Source organism: Megalobrama amblycephala, unplaced genomic scaffold (genome assembly GCF_018812025.1).
Source record: "Megalobrama amblycephala isolate DHTTF-2021 unplaced genomic scaffold, ASM1881202v1 scaffold201, whole genome shotgun sequence".
Lineage (NCBI taxonomy): Eukaryota > Metazoa > Chordata > Actinopteri > Cypriniformes > Xenocyprididae > Megalobrama > Megalobrama amblycephala.
In genome coordinates, this window is record NW_025953337.1 from 986,266 (window position 1) to 1,012,432 (window position 26,167).

General features: G+C 37.5%; 2 protein-coding genes across 8 annotated transcripts in view; one reads left to right on the top strand and one right to left on the bottom strand.

Moving 5' to 3' along the window:
- Window positions 1-26,167, top strand: part of svild (supervillin d) — a 162,806-nt gene that overhangs the window by 76,723 nt on the left and 59,916 nt on the right. For all 6 annotated transcript variants that reach the window (XM_048179492.1, XM_048179490.1, XM_048179491.1 and 3 more), the window contains one exon: window positions 25,185-25,246. In XM_048179492.1, the coding sequence (XP_048035449.1) occupies window positions 25,185-25,246 (62 nt within the window). The remainder of the gene's footprint in view (window positions 1-25,184; window positions 25,247-26,167) is intronic.
- LOC125260953 (endochitinase 2-like) lies at window positions 8,582-20,192 on the bottom strand. Of its 2 annotated transcripts, XM_048179496.1 has the most exons (7): window positions 20,062-20,192; window positions 19,848-19,913; window positions 18,058-18,123; window positions 17,845-17,910; window positions 16,054-16,119; window positions 14,650-14,715; window positions 8,582-8,859 (listed from the first exon to the last, which is right to left on the bottom strand). In XM_048179496.1, the coding sequence occupies exons 1-7, from the start codon at window positions 20,062-20,064 to the stop codon at window positions 8,752-8,754; spliced, it is 441 nt and encodes a 146-aa protein (XP_048035453.1). In that variant the 5' UTR covers window positions 20,065-20,192; the 3' UTR covers window positions 8,582-8,751. The 2 variants fall into 2 exon arrangements, with proteins under 2 accessions (XP_048035453.1, XP_048035455.1); XM_048179498.1 differs by lacking the exon at window positions 19,848-19,913 and having other exon boundaries at window positions 20,062-20,148.

Below are 26,167 nucleotides of genomic sequence, written 5' to 3' on the forward strand. Positions count from 1 at the left end.
GCTGAATGATATTCAGTATTAATTTCTTTAAAAAAAAATCTTACCGACCCCAGTCTTGAGCGGTAGTGTATATCAGCTGATATTGGATATTTAATTGTACATGCTCTTTTCTGCTTATTTTTACACTTGGGTTACTTTTAATATTTATTAATACTAATAATTTAATAACACTGATAAATATTATCTTTTGCAGTCTCAAAATTATTTTGTTATACTTTCACTTATATTTGGATGGCTAAATTCACCAGTAGCTTTTAAAACATTTTATTTTTAGTGTTTACATTTTTTAACACAACATGGAATAGATTATTAATTTTGGCCTTTTATTGGTTATTGTAAATAGTATCACAATAAATTATTGTTTTTTGTGGTGTATTCAGAGTATGATGCGTGTGAATGAATCATTCACATTAAGACCAGGAATATGTATTAAAGTAAATAGGGTCCTTTTTGCACTCACAATATGACTTATGACTGCATTAATGAACAAGGTGATTCAAATGTGCAGTAACCAACAACCACAGCTATATGTAAGAACAGACACATTTTTAAGCCACATAAAGTAAGATTACTTTTGCCAGGTCTGAAAGTGGCCCCCAAGCCACGTAATTTGAATATCCCTGTTTTGTGGGTTGGTTGGTTTGATTGATCAGTTTCTGTGTGCTGTATTCTATGGCTTTCCTCTCTGATCTGCTGTAAAGTATTTTGCAATGAGGTCATTCATTTGAATGTGTGAACTCAGCAGGTTTTAGGATTTGTCCACATCATTGACGCCTCTGGAGGAGTTGGACATTTTTGTGGAGTCAGCTGGCATTTTAATGTAAAATCAACCCACGTCAAAAACAGGGAGGTGAAACTGACAAAAGTTTCAACAGCAGTAATCCTTAGTATTGTGTGACCCAAAGAATGCCTCTTATCATTATAAATCATTCATAAATCATTATACTGGACTATAAAATAACTTATAGTGTGCACACTTAAGGGGGTCGTACACCGGAGGCGAAGCTCAGCTCTGCGCAGTGCCGCGCCGCGCCGCGCCGCGCCGTGCCAGGTCTTTAAAATTCGAATGCATTGTTTTCTATGAGTGTACGCACACCGGCAGCGACATTCGGCGCCTGTCCGCTGCGCCCAGCAACGACTCAGGAAGTTGTTCAAAATCCTGCCGCGGCTCAGAGCGCCATATACATTGTTTTGCATTAAATTTATATTATATTTCTCTCAAATCGTCGTTAATGTACGTACTGACTTCACCCTGTGCTGCAAGATACATTAGTTTTACATTCTTAGTTTAACAGCTTGAATAAAGTCTAAAAATGTATAATAAATGTAGCCTTTTCTTTCATTTTGCTCTGTTGTGTCATTTTTCCGTGTACGCTAACCTCAGTGCGAAATATTAAAGCATAGGCATATGTAACATTTCCGCGTCAACGTAAAACTCACCTACCGTGCAGCTCTTCTATCAGGAGTCGATTCAAAATTGAGCTCGTACGTATAATGTGCACGGCTGGTGTGCGATACCTCTGAGTTGTCCGAGACACGGCGCGGTGCTGAGGTTCGCGTTCAGTGTGCGACCCCCTTTAGACACTTACACACTGCACAGAGAGCATATCCAAGACAAGTATTAGCAATAAAAGTTTTTTAATAAGCTGTGAACATACATAGGACAGGATGGATGGATTGGATGGACCGGATGGATGGAAGTTTTTATAATAATCAGACCTCTTGGAGTGTTGAAAGTGGACACAACAGGAAATATGAATAATAAAGTATCCACTCAGAGATGCACATATTGGAGGTACACACATTTTCATCAAGAGAAAATGACTGAGGGGAAGAAAGAGATAAAGGAATAGATATAGAGTTTCTTAGATTGTGGTTGATAAATGGCCCCAATTATGGAACAATAGCTAAACAACATTGCCCATTTCAAGCTTGCCCTTGCTTAATAACACTGAGTGACGCCCATTGACGCTGTTGGAGAGGGCTGGAAACGAGCGAAGTGACTGAATGAATGCACACACACACACACACACACACACACACACACCTATACGGGTTTATGTGTATTACAAGGACACTTCAGCCCAAACCAGTTTTTTGCTGTATTAGGGGGACACCCCTTTCTACTTGCTCTACAGAGTTGTGGTGCACATCAAAAAAATTAGTTTTAGCCACACAACACATATTTCACTTCAGAATTCATTTACACTCAACACAAGTGATAATGTAACAACCTGACAAAATACACAATTATGGGGACATATTATAATTACATGCAAACCCCGCCTATGACAAAAAACATTATTATGAGGACAGTAGCTATAACACACACACACGCCATTATCGTGTATTAAAGGGACACACATGTATTAATAGGACATATCTAAGCATACACAAAATAAAGGCATTGAGTATTAAAATGACATTGCTGATCTATATTTGTGAACCCTTATGAGACTACTGTCAATCAAACCGTAGGGTCACAAAGTTCTGGTCTGTTAATAATGCCCTGAATATCAAAATCCTTTAAAAGGTAGTAAAGAGTTTAGGCAGATAGTCAGACAGATAGTCAGAGAGGCAGATAGTCAGACAGGCAGATAGTCAGAGAGACAGACAGACAGACAGATAGATCATCAGACAGACAGGCAGATAGTCAGAGAGGCAGATAGACAGGGAGATAGAGAGACAGATAGACAGGCAGATAGTCAGATAGACAGATAGTCAGACAGATAGATAGAGAGACAGATAGTCAGACAGATAGTCAGACAGGCAGATAGTCAGAGAGACAGATAGTCAGACAGACAGATAGATAGACAGAGAGGCAGATAGTCAGATAGACAGACAGACAGATCATCAGACAGACAGATAGACAGACAGATCATCAGACAGATCATCAGACAGACAGACAGACAGACAGACAGACAGACAGATAGATAGATAGATAGATAGATAGATGGATGGATGGATGGATGGATGGATGGATGGATGGATGGATGGATGGATGGATGGATGGATGGATGGATGGATGGATGGATGTCACCAAGGATCAAGTAAATCCAAAACACGGTCAGTATGAAATAGAGTTTATGAGAATAACATATAGGGGACATAGACTCCCTGTGTTATACCACCGGTCACAATTGTGACCGTCTTCATTTATCTGCAGTCTGACAACAGAATAAACCATGTATTAATATAATTTCAATATGTATGTATAGATAACCCTTTTCATGATGATGTGTGCAAAAAATTAATGAGCTATTCAAAAATTTACTTATTAAACTTGACTGTCATTTCTGAGCTTTAACATCATCTTTGTATTAAGATGGCAGTACCAGGAAATAAATGTGTGTGGTCACATGACCAAACTACACAATAATGTTAGACCTGCCCAGAACTCATGCAGACATCTTAAATTTGCATTATAAATGAACATATGCTTCATAATAAGAGTTGCTTTTTAATACCACACCAAAATATGTGAGAAAAAATTTGTGGTCACAATAGTGACCTGTGGGATTAAATGGGTTAATTGAAAACTTAAAAACACAAACACAAACGTGAAAACATTGTGTATTATAAGGACAAAAGTGATCTATGAGGACAAACGGTTTAACACAAACACAAACGTGAAAACATTGTGTATTATAAGGACAAAAGTGATCTATGAGGACAAACGGTTTAACACAGACACAAACGTGAAAACATTGTGTATTATAAGGACAAAAGTGATCTATGAGGACAAACGGCTTAACACAAACACAAAAGTGAAAACATTGTGTATTATAAGGACAAAAGTGATCTATGAGGACAAATGGTTTAACACAAACACAAACGTAAAAATGTTGTGTATTATAAGGACAAAAGTGATCTATGAGGACAAACGGTTTAACACAAACACAAACGTAAAAATGTCATGTATTATAAGGACAAAAGTGATCTATGAGGACAAACGGTTTAACACAAACGTAAAAATGTCGTGTATTATAAGGACAAAAGTGATCTATGAGGACAAACGGTTTAACACAAACACAAACGTAAAAATGTTGTGTATTATAAGGACGAAAGTGATCTATGAGGACAAACGGTTTAACACAAACACAAACGTGAAAACATTGTCTATTATTAGGACAAAAGTGATCGACGAAGACAAACGGTTTAACAAAGTGAACGCAACATTCTCAGGTCTGCTGAAACTGGTAACACAAGACTTATCCAGGTACTGCAAGTCACTGTGACTGGTGCAACTTAATAACATATATTGAAATAATAATGCATCAAAATAATTTAATTTGATTTTAAATGGGCAAAAATAATTTCAAATCATAGTTTGTGTTTCTGTAGTTACTACTGTGACTGTAACTGTACTAAGCAGAAAAATAGTATGAAATACAGTGGGTACGGAAAGTATTCAGACCCCCTTAAATTTTTCACTCTTTGTTATATTGCAGGCATTTGCTAAAATCATTTAAGTTAATTTTTTCCTCATTAATGTACACCCAGCACCCCATATTGACAGGAAAACACAGAATTGTTGACATTTTTGCAGATATATTAAAAAAGAAAAACTGAAATATCACATGGTCCTAAGTATTCAGACCCTTTGCTGTGACACTCATATATTTAACTCAGGTGCTGTCCATTTCTTCTGATTATCCTTGAGATGGTTCTACACCTTAATCTGAGTCCAGCTGTGTTTGATTATACTGATTGGACTTGATTAGGAAAGCCACACACCTGTCTATATAAGACCTTACAGCTCACAGTGCATGTCAGAGCAAATGAGAATCATGAGGTCAAAGGAACTGCCTGAAGAGCTCAGAGACAGAATTGTGGCAAGGCACAGATCTGGCCAAGGTTACAAAAAAAATTCTGCTGCACTTAAGGTTCCTAAGAGCACAGTGGCCTCCATAATCCTTAAATGGAAGACGTTTGGGATGACCAGAACCCTTCCTAGAGCTGGCCGTCCGGCCAAACTGAGCTATCGGGGGAGAAGAGCCTTGGTGAGAGAGGTAAAGAAGAACCCAAAGATCACTGTGGCTGAGCTCCAGAGATGCAGTCGGGAGATGGGAGAATGTTGTAGAAAGTCAACCATCACTGCAGCCCTCCACCAGTCGGGGCTTTATGGCAGAGTTGCCCGACGGAAGCCTCTCCTCAGTGCAAGACACATGAAAGCCTGCATGGAGTTTGCCAAGATGGTGAGAAATAAGATTCTCTGTTCTGATGAGACCAAGATAGAACTTTTTGGCCTTAATTCTAAGCGGTATGTGTGGAGAAAACCAGGCACTGCTCATCACCTGTCCAATACAGCCCCAACAGTGAAGCATGGTGGTGGCAGCATCATGCTGTGGGGGTGTTTTTCAGCTGCAGGACAGGACGACTGGTTGCAATTAGGGTTGTTCCGATTCCGATACTAGTATCGGAAATACCACCGATACCACAAAAATTTCTGGCATCGGTATCGGCTAGTATTTAAACTCACGTACCGATCCGATACCATGTTCTTAAACAATACCTAGTTGTGCCCGCTATCTTTGCTTAACGCAGCAAATCGGAAATCAATTCTTCTTCGCGGCTCAGAATGCAAACACAGGAAGTTGTGCTGTGTTGCCACAAGCAACCACTGTTTAGAGCAGCGGAGAAGTGAAAACGCGCTGTTTGGCAGTATTTCAGACCAGTAAAACGGCGACATGTCTCATATGCAATGCTGCAATTTCGAGTGGCACAAGTATGGCAACTTTAACACAAATAACTTAATAAAGCATTTGAAGACGCGTCACCCCGCGCAACACGATGGTTACATAAAGGCTAATGCTGCGTTCACACCAGACGCGAATGAAGCGATAAGCGCGAGTGATTTACATGTTAAGTCAATGCAAAGACGCGAATTGACTCCCTGCGGCGCGATTCGCGTGAATGACGCGGTGCGAATTGAGCGATTCGGGCGTTTGACGCGCTTAAGATAGAGAAGGATGAGGCGTGCCAGCTTCATTCAAACAAAGAGAAAAGTTTTCAAAAGACAAATAAAGATAACCGACAAAATTGTCGGGTTTATTGTTCTGGATGACCAGCTGCTGTCAGTCGTCGAAAACGTGAGATTTTTATTTAACAAAACTGTTTCTGGACTTCAAGTTTTAAAGAGATTATTTTCTTATATAGCCTAATTATATTCCTAGATTTATTTGTTGCACTGTTTTTATAGTTATATTATAAAACTAATATACCTTTTTTCAGTTTACAGTGTTAAATTTGTGGCTGCATTTGAAGTTCTTTTTCACTTAAAATAAATAAATAATATAACTGACAAATGTATGTCAGATAATAAAAATACTCTAGTTCACTGTATGTTTTTGTTCTTGTTTCATTAAGAGAGAAGTCTGAAGCACACCATAAATAATTCTATTAATTCATACAGGGCTAGTAGTGTATATATATATATATATATATATATATATATATATATATATATATATATATATATATATATATATATATATATATATATATACAGATACACACCCAGGTATCGGATCGGTACTCGGTATCGGCCGATACCCTGAGCTCAGGTATCGGAATCGGTATCGGGAATGGAAAAGGGGTATCGGAACATCTCTAGTTGCAATCGAGGGAAAGATTAATGCGGCCAGGGATATCCTGGACGAAAACCTTCTCCAGAGTGCTCAGGACCTCAGACTGGGCCGAAGGTTTACCTTCCAACAAGACAATGACCCTAAGCACACAGCTAAAACAACAAAGGAGTGGCTTCACGACAACTCCGTGACTGTTCTTGAATGGCCCACCCAGAGCCCTGACTTAAACCCAATTGAGCATCTCTGGAGAGACCTAAAAATGGCTGTCCACCAACGTTTACCATCCAACCTGACAGAACTGGAGAGGATCTGCAAGGAGGAATGGCAGAGGATCCCCAAATCCAGGTGTGAAAAACAACATGACATCTTTCCCAAAAAGACTCATGGCTGTATTAGATCAAAATGGTGCTTCTACTAAATACTGAGCAAAGGGTCTGAATACTTAGAACCATGTGATATTTTCAGTTTTTCTTTTTTAATAAATCTGCAAAAATGTCAACAATTCTGTGTTTTTCTGTCAATATGGGGTGCTGTGTGTACATTAATGAGGAAAAAAATGAACTTAAATGATTTTAGCAAATGGCTGCAATATAACAAAGAGTGAAAAATTTAAAGGGGTCTGAATACTTTCCGTACCCACTGTAAATATTTTTTTTCTCTAAAACACGTTGGCCACAATTATTGGCAGCCTTTTATTCAATTCTTTTTGCAACCTTCTTTTGCCAAGATAACAGCTCTGAGTCTTCACCTATAATGCCTGATGAGTTTGGAGAACACCTGACATATACCTGACAGAGAGACCATTCCTTCATGCAGAATCTCTACAGATCCTTCAGATTCCCAGCTCCATGTTGGTGCTTCTTCTCTTCAGATCACTCCACTCATTTTCTTTAGGGTTCAGGTCAGAGGTTCATGGCAGAAGCTTAATTTTGTGAAGATATCCAGGACCTCCAGCAGAACATTAAAGATCCAGCAGTATATTTAAATTTACTTTTTATTCATGTGTGCACCAAACCCATCTGGTGGGTTTGCTGCCAAAAAAACTCTTTTTTAGTTTCATCTGACCATAGAAGCCGGTCCCGTTTGAAGTTCCAGACTTGACTGACAACTGAATATGCTGGAGATTGTTTCTGGATGAGAGCAGAGGATTTTTCTTGAAACCCTCCTGAACAGCTTGTGGGGATGTAGGTGCCGTTTGATCATTTTTTTTAGGGTTTCTGAGACTCAAGACTCAACTAATCTCTGCAATTCTCCAGCTGTGATCCTTGGAGAGTCTTTGTCCACTTAAACTCTCCTCCTCACTTCACATTAGGATGATTTAGACACATGTCCTCTTCCAGGCAGATTTTTAACATCTTGATTGGACCTTCTTAATTATTGCCCTGATAGTGGGGATTGGGGATTTTCAATGCTTTAGCTATTTTCTTACAGCCACTTTCTATTTTGTGAAGCTCAACAATCTTTTGCTGCACATCAGAACTATATTCTTTGGTTTTACTCATTGTGATGAATGATTACGGGAATTTGGCCTTTGTGTTTCCTCATGTTTGTATTCCTGTGGAACAGGAAGTCATGGCTGGACAATTTCATGTTCATGATCACCCTGGTGTTAAAAATGTAAATATGAATGGGAATATACTTCAGAGATATTTTACTCATAAAAAATTCTAGGGGTGCCAATAATTGTGGCCAACATGTTTTGGAGAAAAACATTTATTTCATAATGTGATTTCCCCCCCACTTTCAATTCTTTTCCTTCAATGAAAGGTTAGATTTTTGCTAATTTTATGAATTAAAGATCAAAAGGATAAACATTGCAGACATTTACAGTCTTCTTTGATCATATTTATCAAGGGTGCCAACAATTTTGTCCATGACTGTATTAAATATATATATATATATATATATATATATATATATATATATATGTGTGTGTGTGTGTGTGTGTGAGAGAGAGAACATAAAACAGTACACCAAGTATGGGAACAAGAAGCAAATTTTAATGTGTGCTTTTTCATATACAAAAAAAAAAAAAAATGTGTTGAGGTAAAGCACTTTACCCTTTACCTTTGATAACCTTGAACAAAGCATATTATATCATATCACTAAACAATATATAACCTTGCTCATACATATAAAACAAACAAACAAAAAAAAAAAACTACACCATCAAAACACTAAATGTTTTGTTCCTGTCTCTTTCTCTTCTCTGACCATTGCTGTTTTTGTTTCCTTCTGGCATCCTTTTCAGCAGGATTTTCAGGAATGACTATAAAAGAGAAAAACAGATTCCTAGAATAAACACAATGATGACTAGATCTCATCTTTCTATTCTTCCAACTAGTCTTATAATTATCTTTAGTCTAGCCAATAGATATATATAACTAGATGCCGCCTTCAAGCGCTCTAGGCACGTAGATGTGTCCGCCATCTTGGAAGGATGTGTGTATTTGACCATTCAGGCACGAGGAGAAACGATCTTGGTTGTCTGAGAGAATTGGAATCGCACGCAAGAAAGAGAGAGAGAGTGTGCGAGAGAGAGCGTGCTTGTGGTCTGTGTCATTCAGCGTGATTCCGCCTATCAGCCTTCACTAAAAGATAACGAAAGCATGAAGTTCGCAATGTGTGTGCTGTCATCATCAATTTTGAAGTATTTCCACACCTCTGAGGCTGACGTTATTTCTGCTGCTGTAGGCCGAGTCTCTCTGCACGGATAATTCTGTCAGTCACATGAGGTTTCGGTCTTTGGTATCGGTGGCATTTTTACGAGTACAAGTAAATGAGCTTGGTATCGGGCCCGATACCGAAACTAGTACTTCTTGTTTAGCAGTTTTTAAAAAAAAAAAAAACGTCAACCAAAAATATTTAAAAGGGTTTTTTTACCACTATTTTCATTAGCTTATGTGTAAAATTATTTAACATCAAAGATGGCCTTAATCATATGAAAATAATGTGGTTTTACTCTATGGCAGATGTAGATGATTATACAAGTATATAGCTCACAGACTCATTCAGCTCTCTCTGTCCGCAGACCTGCTTGGCGTGGTTGCCAGATCGCAGTAACATTACATAGTACAGCTTCCCTATTCTCAAAACTATAACCGTACATTTTTATTTTAAATTTTGATTATGGTCAAGACACCTGGCGAAAAAAATGATTTAACCTTTAAACCCAGAAAGTATATTACACTGCAAAAGTTTAAAAGTAGTGTAGTTTAGCGGGATATCATGGACTTGGCATCACTAACCGCTTAGAACGTTAATATGGCGAATGACCTACTTATAGCGACTCATAGAAACAGATGCAAAGACGGCATGATCAACACAGTTGTCTAATAAAGTGTTCATTGTGCATTTTTGTTGGTGCTTTTTTTTTTTACCAGCTTGTCAATGATCTTCCCTACTTCTCCACTTCTTCTTCTTTTTTCTTTTTTTTTGTAAACTGCTTAAAAACAAAACAGAAACACATCAATTAATACAACATGACACCAACAGTAAATATGAGGACATAAAACACAACACACATATTCCAATCTGACTGTAGTAACCCAAACCTGGATCTTCACCCAACCCCCGCAACATGACACCAACAGTAAATATGAGGACATAAAACACAACACACATATTCCAATCTGACTGTAGTAACCCAAACCTGGATCTTCACCCAACCCCCGCAACATGACACCAACAGTAAATATGAGGACATAAAACACAACACACATATCCCAATCTGACTGTAGTAACCCAAACCTGGATCTTCACCCAACCCCCGCAACATGACACCAACAGTAAATATGAGGACATAAAACACAACACACATATTCCAATCTGACTGTAGTAACCCAAACCTGGATCTTCACCCAACCCCCGCAACATGACACCAACAGTAAATATGAGGACATAAAACACAACACACATATCCCAATCTGACTGTAGTAACCCAAACCTGGATCTTCACCCAACCCCCGCAACATGACACCAACAGTAAATATGAGGACATAAAACACAACACACATATTCCAATCTGACTGTAGTAACCCAAACCTGGATCTTCACCCAACCCCCGCAACATGACACCAACAGTAAATATGAGGACATAAAACACAACACACATATTTCCAATCTGACTGTAGTAACCCAAACCTGGATCTTCACCCAACCCCCGCAACATGACACCAACAGTAAATATGAGGACATAAAACACAACACACATATTCCAATCTGACTGTAGTAACCCAAACCTGGATCTTCACCCAACCCCCGCAACATGACACCAACAGTAAATATGAGGACATAAAACACAACACACATATTCCAATCTGACTGTAGTAACCCAAACCTGGATCTTCACCCAACCCCCGCAACATGACACCAACAGTAAATATGAGGACATAAAACACAACACACATATTCCAATCTGACTGTAGTAACCCAAACCTGGATCTTCACCCAACCCCCGCAACATGACACCAACAGTAAATATGAGGACATAAAACACAACACACATATTCCAATCTGACTGTAGTAACCCAAACCTGGATCTTCACCCAACCCCCGCAACATGACACCAACAGTAAATATGAGGACATAAAACACAACACACATATTCCAATCTGACTGTAGTAACCCAAACCTGGATCTTCACCCAACCCCCGCAACATGACACCAACAGTAAATATGAGGACATAAAACACAACACACATATTCCAATCTGACTGTAGTAACCCAAACCTGGATCTTCACCCAACCCCCGCAACATGACACCAACAGTAAATATGAGGACATAAAACACAACACACATATTCCAATCTGACTGTAGTAACCCAAACCTGGATCTTCACCCAACCCCCGCAACATGACACCAACAGTAAATATGAGGACATAAAACACAACACACATATTCCAATCTGACTGTAGTAACCCAAACCTGGATCTTCACCCAACCCCCGCAACATGACACCAACAGTAAATATGAGGACATAAAACACAACACACATATTCCAATCTGACTGTAGTAACCCAAACCTGGATCTTCACCCAACCCCCGCAACATGACACCAACAGTAAATATGAGGACATAAAACACAACACACATATTCCAATCTGACTGTAGTAACCCAAACCTGGATCTTCACCCAACCCCCGCAACATGACACCAACAGTAAATATGAGGACATAAAACACAACACACATATTCCAATCTGACTGTAGTAACCCAAACCTGGATCTTCACCCAACCCCCGCAACATGACACCAACAGTAAATATGAGGACATAAAACACAACACACATATTCCAATCTGACTGTAGTAACCCAAACCTGGATCTTCACCCAACCCCCGCAACATGACACCAACAGTAAATATGAGGACATAAAACACAACACACATATTCCAATCTGACTGTAGTAACCCAAACCTGGATCTTCACCCAACCCCCGCAACATGACACCAACAGTAAATATGAGGACATAAAACACAACACACATATTCCAATCTGACTGTAGTAACCCAAACCTGGATCTTCACCCAACCCCCGCAACATGACACCAACAGTAAATATGAGGACATAAAACACAACACACATATTCCAATCTGACTGTAGTAACCCAAACCTGGATCTTCACCCAACCCCCGCAACATGACACCAACAGTAAATATGAGGACATAAAACACAACACACATATTCCAATCTGACTGTAGTAACCCAAACCTGGATCTTCACCCAACCCCCGCAACATGACACCAACAGTAAATATGAGGACATAAAACACAACACACATATTCCAATCTGACTGTAGTAACCCAAACCTGGATCTTCACCCAACCCCCGCAACATGACACCAACAGTAAATATGAGGACATAAAACACAACACACATATTCCAATCTGACTGTAGTAACCCAAACCTGGATCTTCACCCAACCCCCACAACATGACATCAACAGTAAATATGAGTACAATTCGTGGTCCAATAAGGGAAACGCCTGTTTTACACTGCACGTGTAAGCAGTGTATTGATGATGTGGGATTTATTCACTATAGGAGAGAGTGATTGATGTGAGATGAAATCATTTTTCCTTTTTTTCATATTTGTGAATGGTGAATGAAATGTATAGCTTGATGCCCTTCTCCTTTACTGTATGACTTCTGTGTGTATGACTAAACTTACTTTGAAAAGTTTCCCAAACAACGATGAAACTCGCTGCTGAACTACCATAGTACAATGCATCGTTGAACAAATCAACTAGCTAGTCACGACTGTTTCCCGAAACTGTATTGTCGCAAACTTGTCGTTGAACCACGTTGGTGAATGATGTCACGCAGGTGGTGAGTAATAACTTCTTTAAATTAATCCATTTGAGATCGAATTAATGCTAGATTTTTTGCTATAAATTACAGACATGGCATTAGAGGACTAATTCTCATTTTCCTCAGTTATTTTGCTTTATTTCCAGATTAAATCAAATGCCTGTTCTGACATACCAGAGCACGTACACACATGCACACTCTTTAAAAACGGTGCTTTAAATCTTAATGTCAGCTTGCTTATTTTGCTTAAGATAAGGATTTATTAAGTCCACATGTCATATAAACAGGAAACTATGCTTCTAACCACAGCTCGAGAGCTGTCGTTCCAACCACACAAGTTTGCGATACAGTCTGCGAATGTTCGTTTGAACAATGGTTTTGGGAAGCACCAAATCGTTGAACTACGTAAGTAACGACGGAACTTGCGATGTTAGTTGGCTAACGATGCTTTTGGAAAAAACACCCCAGGCTGAGATTTTAGCGGAAATGTGTCATCGCCACGTAAGCATATACCCCAATCAGCATGAGCAGTGCAATAAAAATAGACTTGACTCTGAAATGATGGCTGCACTGCTGCTTTACGCATGCTCTGAGGTGCCAAAAAAATATGTGTTGCTTACGCATTGCTTACACGTGCGGTGTAAAATGGGCATAACTCTCTGAAGGACTGTGACTCTCCAGGAGCAGGATTCCTTTATCCTTATTAATACCATTATAGGTTACACACACACTTCACAATGGTAACACTTTAGAATACTGATCCTTCATTAATGAATAACTACACAGGAACAAATGAATAATGCATTATTAACACTCTAGTAACTACTATTAACTAACAAGTAACTCTGATGAATGAATTAGTAAGTAATAGTGCTCAGTTGTAGGTGGTAGTTCACTATTAACTAATCAGTAACTACTGTTTTTTCATACCTCTAAGAGAACTACTAAGAACTACTATATACAGGTTCATAATTAACATGAATGATGCATAATGTATAATTAATTCTAAAGTAAAGGCCTTGGTAAACCACTAGTAATGACTGAAGTATTACTAAATACTTAATAAAGAATTACTAATTATTTGGATCAGTATTCTAAAGTGAAAAACATGATAACTCTCTAGTAACTACTGAAGTCATTGTAAACTTTTGATGTTTTGTATGTTTTGTACAGTAATTCCTTATGATATATTTGGTAACACTTGAGTAATTACTAGTGGGTTACTATGATCTTCACTTTAGAATACTGATCCAAAAAAGTAGTAGTTACTTTAGAGTTATATAGTAACTCTTGAGTTATTACTATCCAATACTTTACAAAAACCTCAAAAGTTTACAATGACTTCAGTAGTTACTAGAGAGTTATCATGTTTTTCACTTTAGAATACTGATCCAAATAATTAGTAATTCCTTCTTAGGTATTTGGTAATACTTCACTCATTACTAGTGGTTTACCAAAGCCTTTACTATAGAATTAATTATACATTATTCATTATTCACATTAATTACGAACCTGTATATAGTAGTTCTTAGTAGTTCTCTGGGAGGTATGAAAAAAACAGTAGTTACTGATTAGTTAATAGTGAACTACCACCTACAACTGAGCACTATTACTTACTAATTCATTCATCAGAGTTACTTGTTAGTTAATAGTAGTTACTAGAGTGTTAATAATGCATTACTCATTTGTTCCTGTGTAGTTATTCATTAATGAAGGATCAGTATTCTAAAGTGTTACCTTCACAATTACCATCAGTGATGTTTTACTCCCATCTCCACAGACGAGTGAGGCAGGTTCTTCACTCTCTGAAGTTATCTATGCAGATCAACAATAAAATATTAACAAATTAAATTCTCAACATGATTGATAAACCACTTTAACAGAAACCTGTGTGTTTGAACGAGAATATATAGAATAAAACTATAAGACCCTAAATGGATTCACTTTTCATAAGACAGTGACTCCACATCAGTCAGATAAAGGCTTATTAATGAAAGTTCAGTACAGCTATAAAAAAGCCAGTGTTGAGCAGCAAACAGGTATTTGAAGCTGCTGGTGTCTCTGGAGTCTCAAGAAGCTCTCCATGCAGGCTGGCAGTTGTGCGTAAAAATGCATTTTAGACACCACAAACCAAACCTAACAAAGAGAAACATTTACAGTGGGTGTAGAAATACAAACAGTTTTATTGCTGTGGTGTTTTTTGCAGAATGGGATAGTGCATAGTGCATTGTACAATAGTGCATTGTACTATGCACTATCCTCCTTTTTATACCATAGCTGAAAATGGACAGTTATGAACTCCACATATCTTGCAAAAGTCATTTTAATACCCTCCATCTCACTTCCCAATATTCCAGCCCAAATCATCACCCGCCAGCTCCTTGCTGACGTCGCAGTCTTGTTGGAACGTGGTGGCCATTCACCAACCATCCAGGAATCCATCCATAGACCATCCAGTAGTAGTACGGCATTATTCAGTGAATAAAACTATTTAAAAATGAGTCTTCATGTATTTCTACACCCACTGTAAATGTTTCTCTTTGTTAGGTTTGGTTAGTGGTGGCTGAAATGCATCTTTACGCACAACTGCCAGCCTGCATGGAGAGCTTCTTGAGACTCCAGAGACACCAGCAGCTTCAAATACCTGTTTGCTGCTCAACACTGGCTTTTTTTATAGCTGCCCTTTTAATACAATTAATTTTTTTGACAGGAACTTTCATTAATAAACCTTTATCTGACCGAGTTCCGCTGTGCTCTAAATCACTCACAAATCTTATGATAATTCGATAATCACCATTCAGTTTCACACAATATTAGTTGTTTTCATGCCTTTTGCACAACATTGTACCATTTCATGCTTTTCATCTTCAGAAAGATCTTTCTTCCTCCCCATATTGCATGAGAACCATAACTTGCTTAATAATGTGGAACAACCTCTAAGTAGGGTTTCCATAGATCTGGCAAATTATTTTGTCTGAGGTTGATACCAGTTATCTAAAAAGTCATGGATAAATAAACGAACAAACATTTTCTTAGAAAAACAATTTTTTTGTACAGAAATCTTACTGATTTGTCTCTTGCATAATAATTTGGAACGCAGTGTAGAATAAAACTATAAGACCCTAAATGGATTCACTTTTCATAAACACTTACCATCAGTGATGTTTTACTCCCATCTCCACAGACGAGTGAGGCAGGTTCTTCACTCTCTGAAGTTTTCTGCGTAGATCAACAATAAAATGTTAACAAATTAAATTCTCAACATGATGGATAAAACCATTTTAACAGAAATCTGTGTGTTTGAACGAGAATATACAGGTGCTGGTCATATAATTAGAATATCATCAAAAAGTTGATTTACTTCACTAATTCCATTCAAAAAGTGAAACTTGTATATTATATTCATTCATTACACACAGACTGATATATTTCAAATGTTTATTTCTTTTCATTTTGATGATTATAACTGACAACTAAGGAAAATCCCAAATTTAGTATCTCAGAAAATTAGAATATTACTTAAGACCAAAACAAAGAAAGGATTTTTAGAAATCTTGGCCAACTGAAAAGTATGAACATGAAAAGTATGAGCATGTACAGCACTCAATACTTAGTTGGGGCTCCTTTTGCCTGAATTACTGCAGCAATGAGGCGTGGCATGGAGTCGATCAGTCTGTGGCACTGCTCAGGTGTTATGAGAGCCCAGGTTGCTCTGATAGTGACCTTCACCTCTTCTGCGTTGTTGGGTCTGGCATATCGCATCTTCCTCTTCACAATACCCATAGATTTTCTATGGGTTAGGGTCAGGTGAGTTTGCTGGCCAATTAAGAACAGGGATACCATGGTCCTTAAACAAGGTACTGGTAGCTTTTGGAAAATGAAATCTGCATCTCCATAAAGTTGGTCAGCAGCAGGAAGCATAAAGTGCTCTAAAACTTCCTGGTGTACGGCTGTGTTGACCTTGGACCTCAGAAAACACAGTGGACCAACACCAGGAGATGACATGGCACCCCAAACCATCACTGACTGTGGAAACTTTACACTGGACCTCAAGCAATGTGGATTGTGTGCCTCTCCTCTCTTCCTCCAGACTCCTCTGGGACCCTGATTTCCAAAGGAAATGCAAAATTTACTTTCATCAGAGAACATAAATTTGGACCACTCAGCAGCAGTCCAGTCCTTTTTGTCTTTAGCCGCTTCTGACGCTGTCTGTTGTTCAAGAGTGGCTTGACACAAGGAATGCGACAGCTGAAACCCATGTCTTGCATACGTCTGTGCGTAGTGGTTCTTGAAGCACTGACTCCAGCTGCAGTCCACTCTTTGTGAATCTCCCCCACATTTTTGAAGGGGTTTTGTTTCACAATCCTCTCCAGGGTGCGGTTATCCCTATTGCTTGTACACTTTTTTCTACCACATCTTTTCCTTCCCTTTGCCTCTCTATTAATGTGCTTGGACACAGAGCTCTGTGAACAGCCAGCTTCTTTTGCAATGACCTTTTGTGTCTTGCCCTCCTTGTGCAAGGTGTCAATGGTCGTCTTTTGGACAACTGTCAAGTCAGCAGTCTTCCCCATGATTGTGTAGCCTACAGAACTAGACTGAGAGACCATTTAAAGACCTTTGCAGGTGTTTTGAGTTAATTAGCTGATTAGAGTGTGGCACCAGGTGTCTTCAATATTGAACCTTTTCACAATATTCTAATTTTCTGAGATACTGAATTTGGTATTTTCCTTAGTTGTCAGTTATAATCATCAAAAATTAAAAGAAATAAACATTTGAGATATATCAGTATGTGTGTAATGAATGAATATAATATACAAGTTTCACTTTTTGAATTGAATTAGTGAAATAAATCAACTTTTTGATGATATTCTAATTATATGACCAGCACCTGTATAGAATAAAACTATAAGACCCTAAATGGATTCACTTTTCATAAACACTTACCATCAGTGATGTTTTACTCCCATCTCCACAGACGAGTGAGGCAGGTTCTTCACTCTCTGAAGTTATCTGCGTAGATTAACAATAAAATATTAACAAATTAAATTCTCAACATGATTGATAAAACCACTTTAACAGAAATCTGTGTGTTTGAATGAGAATATATAGAATAAAACTATAAGACCCTAAATGGATTCACTTTTCATAAACACTTACCATCAGTGATGTTTTACTCCCATCTCCACAGACGAGTGAGGCAGGTTCTTCACTCTCTGAAGTTTTCTGCGTAGATCAACAATAAAATGTTAACAAATTAAATTCTCAACATGATGGATAAAACCATTTTAACAGAAATCTGTGTGTTTGAACGAGAATATACAGGTGCTGGTCATATAATTAGAATATCATCAAAAAGTTGATTTACTTCACTAATTCCATTCAAAAAGTGAAACTTGTATATTATATTCATTCATTACACGCAGACTGATATATTTCAAATGTTTATTTCTTTTCATTTTGATGATTATAACTGACAACTAAGGAAAATCCCAAATTTAGTATCTCAGAAAATTAGAATATTACTTAAGACCAAAACAAAGAAAGGATTTTTAGAAATCTTGGCCAACTGAAAAGTATGAACATGAAAAGTATGAGCATGTACAGCACTCAATACTTAGTTGGGGCTCCTTTTGCCTGAATTACTGCAGCAATGAGGCGTGGCATGGAGTCGATCAGTCTGTGGCACTGCTCAGGTGTTATGAGAGCCCAGGTTGCTCTGATAGTGACCTTCACCTCTTCTGCGTTGTTGGGTCTGGCATATCGCATCTTCCTCTTCACAATACCCCATAGATTTTCTATGGGTTAGGGTCAGGTGAGTTTGCTGGCCAATTAAGAACAGGGATACCATGGTCCTTAAACAAGGTACTGGTAGCTTTTGGAAAATGAAATCTGCATCTCCATAAAGTTGGTCAGCAGCAGGAAGCATAAAGTGCTCTAAAACTTCCTGGTGTACGGCTGTGTTGACCTTGGACCTCAGAAAACACAGTGGACCAACACCAGGAGATGACATGGCACCCAAACCATCACTGACTGTGGAAACTTTACACTGGACCTCAAGCAATGTGGATTGTGTGCCTCTCCTCTCTTCCTCCAGACTCCTCTGGGACCCTGATTTCCAAAGGAAATGCAAAATTTACTTTCATCAGAGAACATAAATTTGGACCACTCAGCAGCAGTCCAGTCCTTTTTGTCTTTAGCCGCTTCTGACGCTGTCTGTTGTTCAAGCGTGGCTTGACACAAGGAATGCGACAGCTGAAACCCATGTCTTGCATACGTCTGTGCGTAGTGGTTCTTGAAGCACTGACTCCAGCTGCAGTCCACTCTTTGTGAATCTCCCCCACATTTTTGAAGGGGTTTTGTTTCACAATCCTCTCCAGGGTGCGGTTATCCCTATTGCTTGTACACTTTTTTCTACCACATCTTTTCCTTCCCTTTGCCTCTCTATTAATGTGCTTGGACACAGAGCTCTGTGAACAGCCAGCTTCTTTTGCAATGACCTTTTGTGTCTTGCCCTCCTTGTGCAAGGTGTCAATGGTCGTCTTTTGGACAACTGTCAAGTCAGCAGTCTTCCCCATGATTGTGTAGCCTACAGAACTAGACTGAGAGACCATTTAAAGACCTTTGCAGGTGTTTTGAGTTAATTAGCTGATTAGAGTGTGGCACCAGGTGTCTTCAATATTGAACCTTTTCACAATATTCTAATTTTCTGAGATACTGAATTTGGTATTTTCCTTAGTTGTCAGTTATAATCATCAAAATTAAAAGAAATAAACATTTGAGATATATCAGTATGTGTGTAATGAATGAATATAATATACAAGTTTCACTTTTTGAATTGAATTAGTGAAATAAATCAACTTTTTGATGATATTCTAATTATATGACCAGCACCTGTATAGAATAAAACTATAAGACCCTAAATGGATTCACTTTTCATAAACACTTACCATCAGTGATGTTTTACTCCCATCTCCACAGATGAGTGAGGCAGGTTCTTCACTCTCTGAAGTTTTCTGTGTAGATTAACAATAAAATATTAAACAAATTAAATTCTCAACATGATTGATAAAACCAATTTAACAGAAATCTGTGTGTTTGAACTAGAATATATAGAATAAAACTATAAGACCCTAAATGGATTCACTTTTCATAAACACTTACCATCAGTGATGTTTTACTCCCATCTCCACAGACGAGTGAGGCAGGTTCTTCACTCTCTGAAGTTTTCTGTGTAGATTAACAATAAAATATTAAACAAATTAAATTCTCAACATGATAGATAAAACCAATTTAACAGAAATATGTGTGTTTGAATGAGAATATATAGAATAAAACTATAAGACCCTAAATGGATTCACTTTTCATAAACACTTACCATCAGTGATGTTTTACTCCCATCTCCACAGACGAGTGAGGCAGGTTCTTCATTCTCTGAAGTTTTCTGCGTAGATCAACAATAAAATATTAAACAAATTAAATTCTCAACATGATAGATAAACCATTTTAACAGAAACCTGTGTGTTTGAACGAGAATATATAGAATAAAACTATAAGACCCTAAATGGATTCACTTTTCATAAACACTTACCATCAGTGATGTTTTACTCCTATCTCCACAGACGAGTGAGGCAGGTTCTTCATTCTCTGAAGTTATCTGCGTAGATCAACAATAAAATATTAACAAATTAAATTCTCAACATGATTGATAAAACCACTTTAACAGAAATCTGTGTGTTTGAATGAGAATATATAGAATAAAACTATAAGACCCTAAATGGATTCACTTTTCATAAGCACTTACCATCAGTGATGTTTTACTCCCATCTCCACAGACGAGTGAGGCAGGTTCTTCATTCTCTGAAGTTTTCTGCGTAGATTAATAATAAAGTATACTAAAGTATCACAAATTCTCAACATGATTAAAGCTTATGTTTGAATAATTGTTTAGAGCACAATAACATTTATGAAATAAGTGTTACTTATTACTACATATAAAATTACATGTATATTTATATGTATTAGTACAAATAAAACCAATAAAAGAAAAGAAAAAAAAAGGTTATTATAGTTAAACCATGGTAACCACAAATTAACTATAGCTTTGCAACTCTAACCATAGTTTAACCATGGTATTTGTGGTAAAACTGTGGTTATATAAATTTTATTAGCCAAAAAACATGGTTACTACACTTTTACTATAGTAAAACCATGGTTAATTTTCGTAAGGGATGTTTTAACAAAGCTAACTTGATTAACAGCTCATTCTCTGTAATTTCACAATCGTCTTATTAACAACACTAGTTTAAATCGTTATAAACTAAAACAGATTTTAACATAAAGAGTAGCTTTGTGCTTATCATTAATCTTACCTTAGGGGCGATGAGAGATGACGTCGTCGTCAGACATCCACAGAGAAAAGGCTTCGGTCAAGTGGGATTAGAGGGTTCAGTTTGCAGTGATTTTCATATATAATTTAGTAAATGTAATACGTGGCTATTATTTTATACTTAAAATTATATATTTTCCCATACCGTCTTTGTTGTAGATCTGTGTTAACATGGCTTGAGTTTGACAAATTCCGACATTATGAGGACTTCCGGCGGTCAGCCAATCAGAAGCCGCGATTTCATACACACGTATTAATAATTAATGAGGAGGCGCAGTACCAAGTCCCGGCTACAGAGGCGCACTTCCGATACACACGTCATACACAAATTCAGGTTTATGTGAATTATAAAGACATGTGGAGAAATTTTGGATTTCAGCTCCCCCTAGCTACTGGAGCACTTCTACATTGCCCGAATTATGAGGACACCGGCCATGTCCTCATAATTCAAAATGTCCTTATAATGTGGCGTGTATTCATACGAAATGTCCTCATAAATCACAAAGGCCAACACACACACACACACACACACACACACACACACACACACACACACACTTTGGCCTTTACTACTGTGATGTAAAATGTGCCTCCCAATATTATTATGGTTTGTTAAACAGTTTACTGAATAGGCATGAAAAAAAATTAAACTCCGTAAAGGTTTTAGGCTAGGAACAGAAACATCATTTTCCTCTGGTTGTGACGCAGTAGTTCAGGCAGTATGACAACACGTGTGCTCATCAGGGTTGGGCATAATTGACAACTTAAATGGGAACTGTAGCCTATTCTTCTATTGTTGAGTTGAAGTTGAAGTTTAAGTTAAACCTTGATGAAATGAATGGTACATTTGAAAAATGTTTTAAATGATGTACACTCATTTACAACTGGCCATACCCCACAGGATGTTGAATTGGAATGACAAGAGGAGGAATTTACTGAATTACAAAGCAAGGAAATTTGGCATAGTCGCACTGGCACATAGTAATTTCATTAGTCAGGTTTATGAAGAAACAAATAAATACATTAGTGATTTATTCAAAACAATTAATGCAACCACCAAAATATACAGCACCACAAAATGTCCACCATTGTTTTCAGAACTTTATAAAAATAAATATTGACAACAATCTACACTATACAATTCATTTATATATATATATATATATATATATATATATATATATATATATATATATATATATATATATATATATATATATTATTTATTTATTTATTTTTTTTTTAAATAAATTAATACTTTATGAAATTGTGTTTCTAAAGGATCATGTCACACTGAAGACTGTAATGATTACTGAAGATTCAGCTTAGAAATCACAGGAATAAATTAGATTTTAAAATATATATATTAAAATAGAAACTAGTTATTTTAAACTGTTAAGTTAACTGGGGTGGGGGGGGGGGGGGGTTGATTTAAATGTGTGTGAATTACCTTATCTGTGCATCTCAACAGTGTTCGGCAGCAGCGTCTCTACTAATAGAGAATCTGTAAGTTTAACTGCTTCAAAAACAGCGACATTGCTCCCTTGATACTGTGAAATGTCGAGTAGCAACATTATTTTATTAAGTCACGGGGCAGTGTTCACAAGAATTTTCTGTGCATGTGTATGTTTCTGTATGTGTGCGAGTGTGTGTATATGCAGGGATGCACATAAGTGGTATGCAGGTCCACATGCACGGTCAAAATAAACGATGTGCACCTGAAAACATGGAGGGAAGCGCTTTTGAGTACCAACATTTTTGAGGACTGGTTCACAGGGACACGTTTACTTACTGGAGTAGGATTTTTCTCCATCTCTGGTAAGATAGCAATCATGATGTTAAGTGTGTTCTTTAATTATTAAGTGTGCATTATTAATCTGATTAATCCGTGATCCATACGGATAAGGTCCGATAGCAAAGATAGCGATAGCGAGGAGAGCAGTCAGGAGGAAAGTGATGAGGACAGCTTTTAGGATAAGTGTCGAGTAAAGTGTGAGTACCAAGCAACATCTCCAGGTGCTCCCTTGAGAACCAGACCAAAAAAGTTATGTGCACCCCTGTGTATATGGTTACATTCACACTGTCAGTCCAAATCTGATTATTTTTGTATTCGATTGGATCTGATCTAAAATTTTTGACTGTCCACATTGTGTGTCGCAACTGTGCAGATCCAATTTGTGTGTCCCATGCCGCTGTTTCGTTTTCCGGAATATCTGCATTGGTGTCTATGGCAGTGATGTTGCATTGGTAGCTATACAGCAAAAAACAACAGCAGCAGCATGGAGGGGTTTGCAATACAAATGTTGATATATTCAGAACATGACATTGTATATCCGCTGCGCTATAATAAAGCCACCTATACCATCCTCACGTTTCTGCCACTACCTCATAAAATGCAGTAGTCCATACTGCGTCTTATGAGGCAGTGGAATCGGATACTTGTTATAAAATTAAAATTTCGATTCCCCTTATCTCTTTCTGTGAGCACATTTCAGATAGACCAGGTCTTTTTTGCTTGATGCAGAGTTGCAGAGAAAAGATATAGACAAAGCAGTTGTGTGTTCACATGAACAGGGCATGTTCAGCAGTTGATGATAACAGTCATCATAGCATCATCATTCAAGCACAAGAAGACGTGACAGTTCCCAGTTCAGCATTTGCACACTACATGAGAGTCAGCTTTCTTTGTCTGTGCTTTGGATGTGTGAATACTGAACTGAGTTCTCTTTTGTGTCTTGCGCTTGACGGACAGATACACAAAATTATGTCGACATGCCTGCCTTGGCGAGCATCCTCTTAAACATAGTTGGTTTTGTCTCTAAGTGAAGGTAAACAGTTGAGAGAAAACGAATATTTGTCGGTAGCTATATTGTGCTGCTTTGACATGCTATCAGAAATGTCCTACTTCCCACTTCTGAATTATTATGAGCTTGTCGCTTTCAAGTGCTTTGTTGTCAGAAAGAATAGGAATCATGGAGGACACCAGGTATATTCTTGCCTATTTCTTGTGGAAATCTTATTAAAGCCAGTTTACAAGTGCTATTGTATACATTCACCACTATATAGATCTAGAGTTTTGGTCAAATACATGCTAGTTTCGCTGTGTATAACACATATAATATGCTTCAAATGGTAAGTCATATATGTAAATATGCACTACTGCCACTGTTGTCCATATTAAGGACAAGTACAATACTGTGTACTTGTCCTTAATCATGTTTTACATTTATATTAGTTAGGTTAGCCATAGGCAAAAGTTCCTTGTGTAGTGTTCTTTAGGCTGCTGATTTTTTTTTTTCTGTAGGCTGCTGATTTTTGTTCATGGTTTTTAGCTGCAGTGAAATGTTTTGTAAAAAGAGACATAGAATAAATACGTTTGATAACTAAATGTTTGACCTAGACATTGTTTTTACTGCATTAGAATCTAAAGTTGGAATCGATAAGACTTAGAACCAATAAGCATAATCAGAATCGGAATTGCTAAAATTCAAATGATAACCCTATATACTTCGTATCATGCTCTCATTGAAGAGGTGTTTTTTGTATGGTCATTTCTTTAGAGTTCGCACAGTGGGTCAATGTCAAGAGAAGTTCTTGACAATAAGAGTTTATAGAAGAGCATAAGCGTGTGTGTGTGTGTGTGTGTGTGTGTGTGTGTGTGTGTGTGTGTGTGTGTGTGTGTGTGTGTGTGTGAAGGTCTATTTTGTATGAGTTATTTTTCTATTAAATATCAAAACCAAAACAAACTGTAAAATGATCCTTCTTGGATCATGACTTCACTCAGTACATCTGATATTGTGTGCAGTATGAGTAAAGTTAACTTCAGGCACATTGATTGATGTGCATGCATGTGCATTTGTGCACGTTCTGACATTACTCTTTGTTTGTGTGTTGACAGATGATGGGAAAGCAGATGATGACGCCAAAACCGGTATGCCTGCCAAAACGTTTCTTTTGAAAGTAAGTGCCCTTTATCTGTAAGCACTGTAAGAGACATGTCACCCGCCTGTGACCATGTGTCACCTCTCATTCTATCTCTCTCGCAAACAAATGTTATAGGTATAAAACTGATACAAAAAATATTTTATAGGATTTATAGATAATTTCAGCACTAGTGACACCAAATGGGATTCCAGCCCTTTCTCTTTGTCTAAAACACATCTTCACAAGTTTCAAAATTCACATTGGTGAATTAACCTTTCCAGGTTGGCAAATTGACATTGTGACCGAACAGTTGTGGTTTTTCGTTCTTGAGCAATTCAGTATTTGAACAAATTATTCTTGTTCAGTTTGCATGGACTGACTCATTTTTGTTCATTGAAGTCTCTCCATGTTGAAGTGTGCTTTCTTTCCATCAAAGACCATTCACCTTACATTTACCGTAAGAGATAGATTTGGCCATTTGTAACTTGAATGTGCAAGGCTTGCAGTGTCATCCACTTCCAGTTATTTTAGCTATATAAAAACGATGCTGCTTGAAACTGCAAACTGTTATTATCCTAATATTTAAATGTATTATTACAATGAACTAGTTTGCTGTGCATATAGTTTTACTGTGTATTGCACTTTTTTTTATTCTTTTAGCTATTTACTATAGTGGCTAATGAATCAGAAGTCTTGGACATTCACAGGAAATAGCTTACTTCAGCGTCACATAGCAGTTGATTGTGAGCTGTAAAGAACAAACAGGTAGTCCTGCATCAAATTCATGTCATTGCTTGAGCCAGAGGTTGACGTCAGAGAGAAACAGGAGAAATTACTTGACAATAATGACACACTTCAGTTACATTTTTTTTAAAGTAAAGTAGTTTATGTTGAAAGCGTCAGCTTACTGTTCAGCTATGAAAAGTATAAACCAAAAAACATATGTATATTTGTTTA

What these genes read in the sequence shown, in the direction of transcription:
- LOC125260953 (XM_048179496.1), bottom strand. An exon ending in GGAGTAAAACATCACTGATG is followed by an intron (nt 18,124 to 19,847) that starts GTAAGTGTTTAT and finishes TGATCTACGCAG; the next exon opens with AAAACTTCAGAGAGTGAAGA. An exon ending in GGAGTAAAACATCACTGATG is followed by an intron (nt 17,911 to 18,057) that starts GTAAGTGTTTAT and finishes TAATCTACGCAG; the next exon opens with ATAACTTCAGAGAGTGAAGA.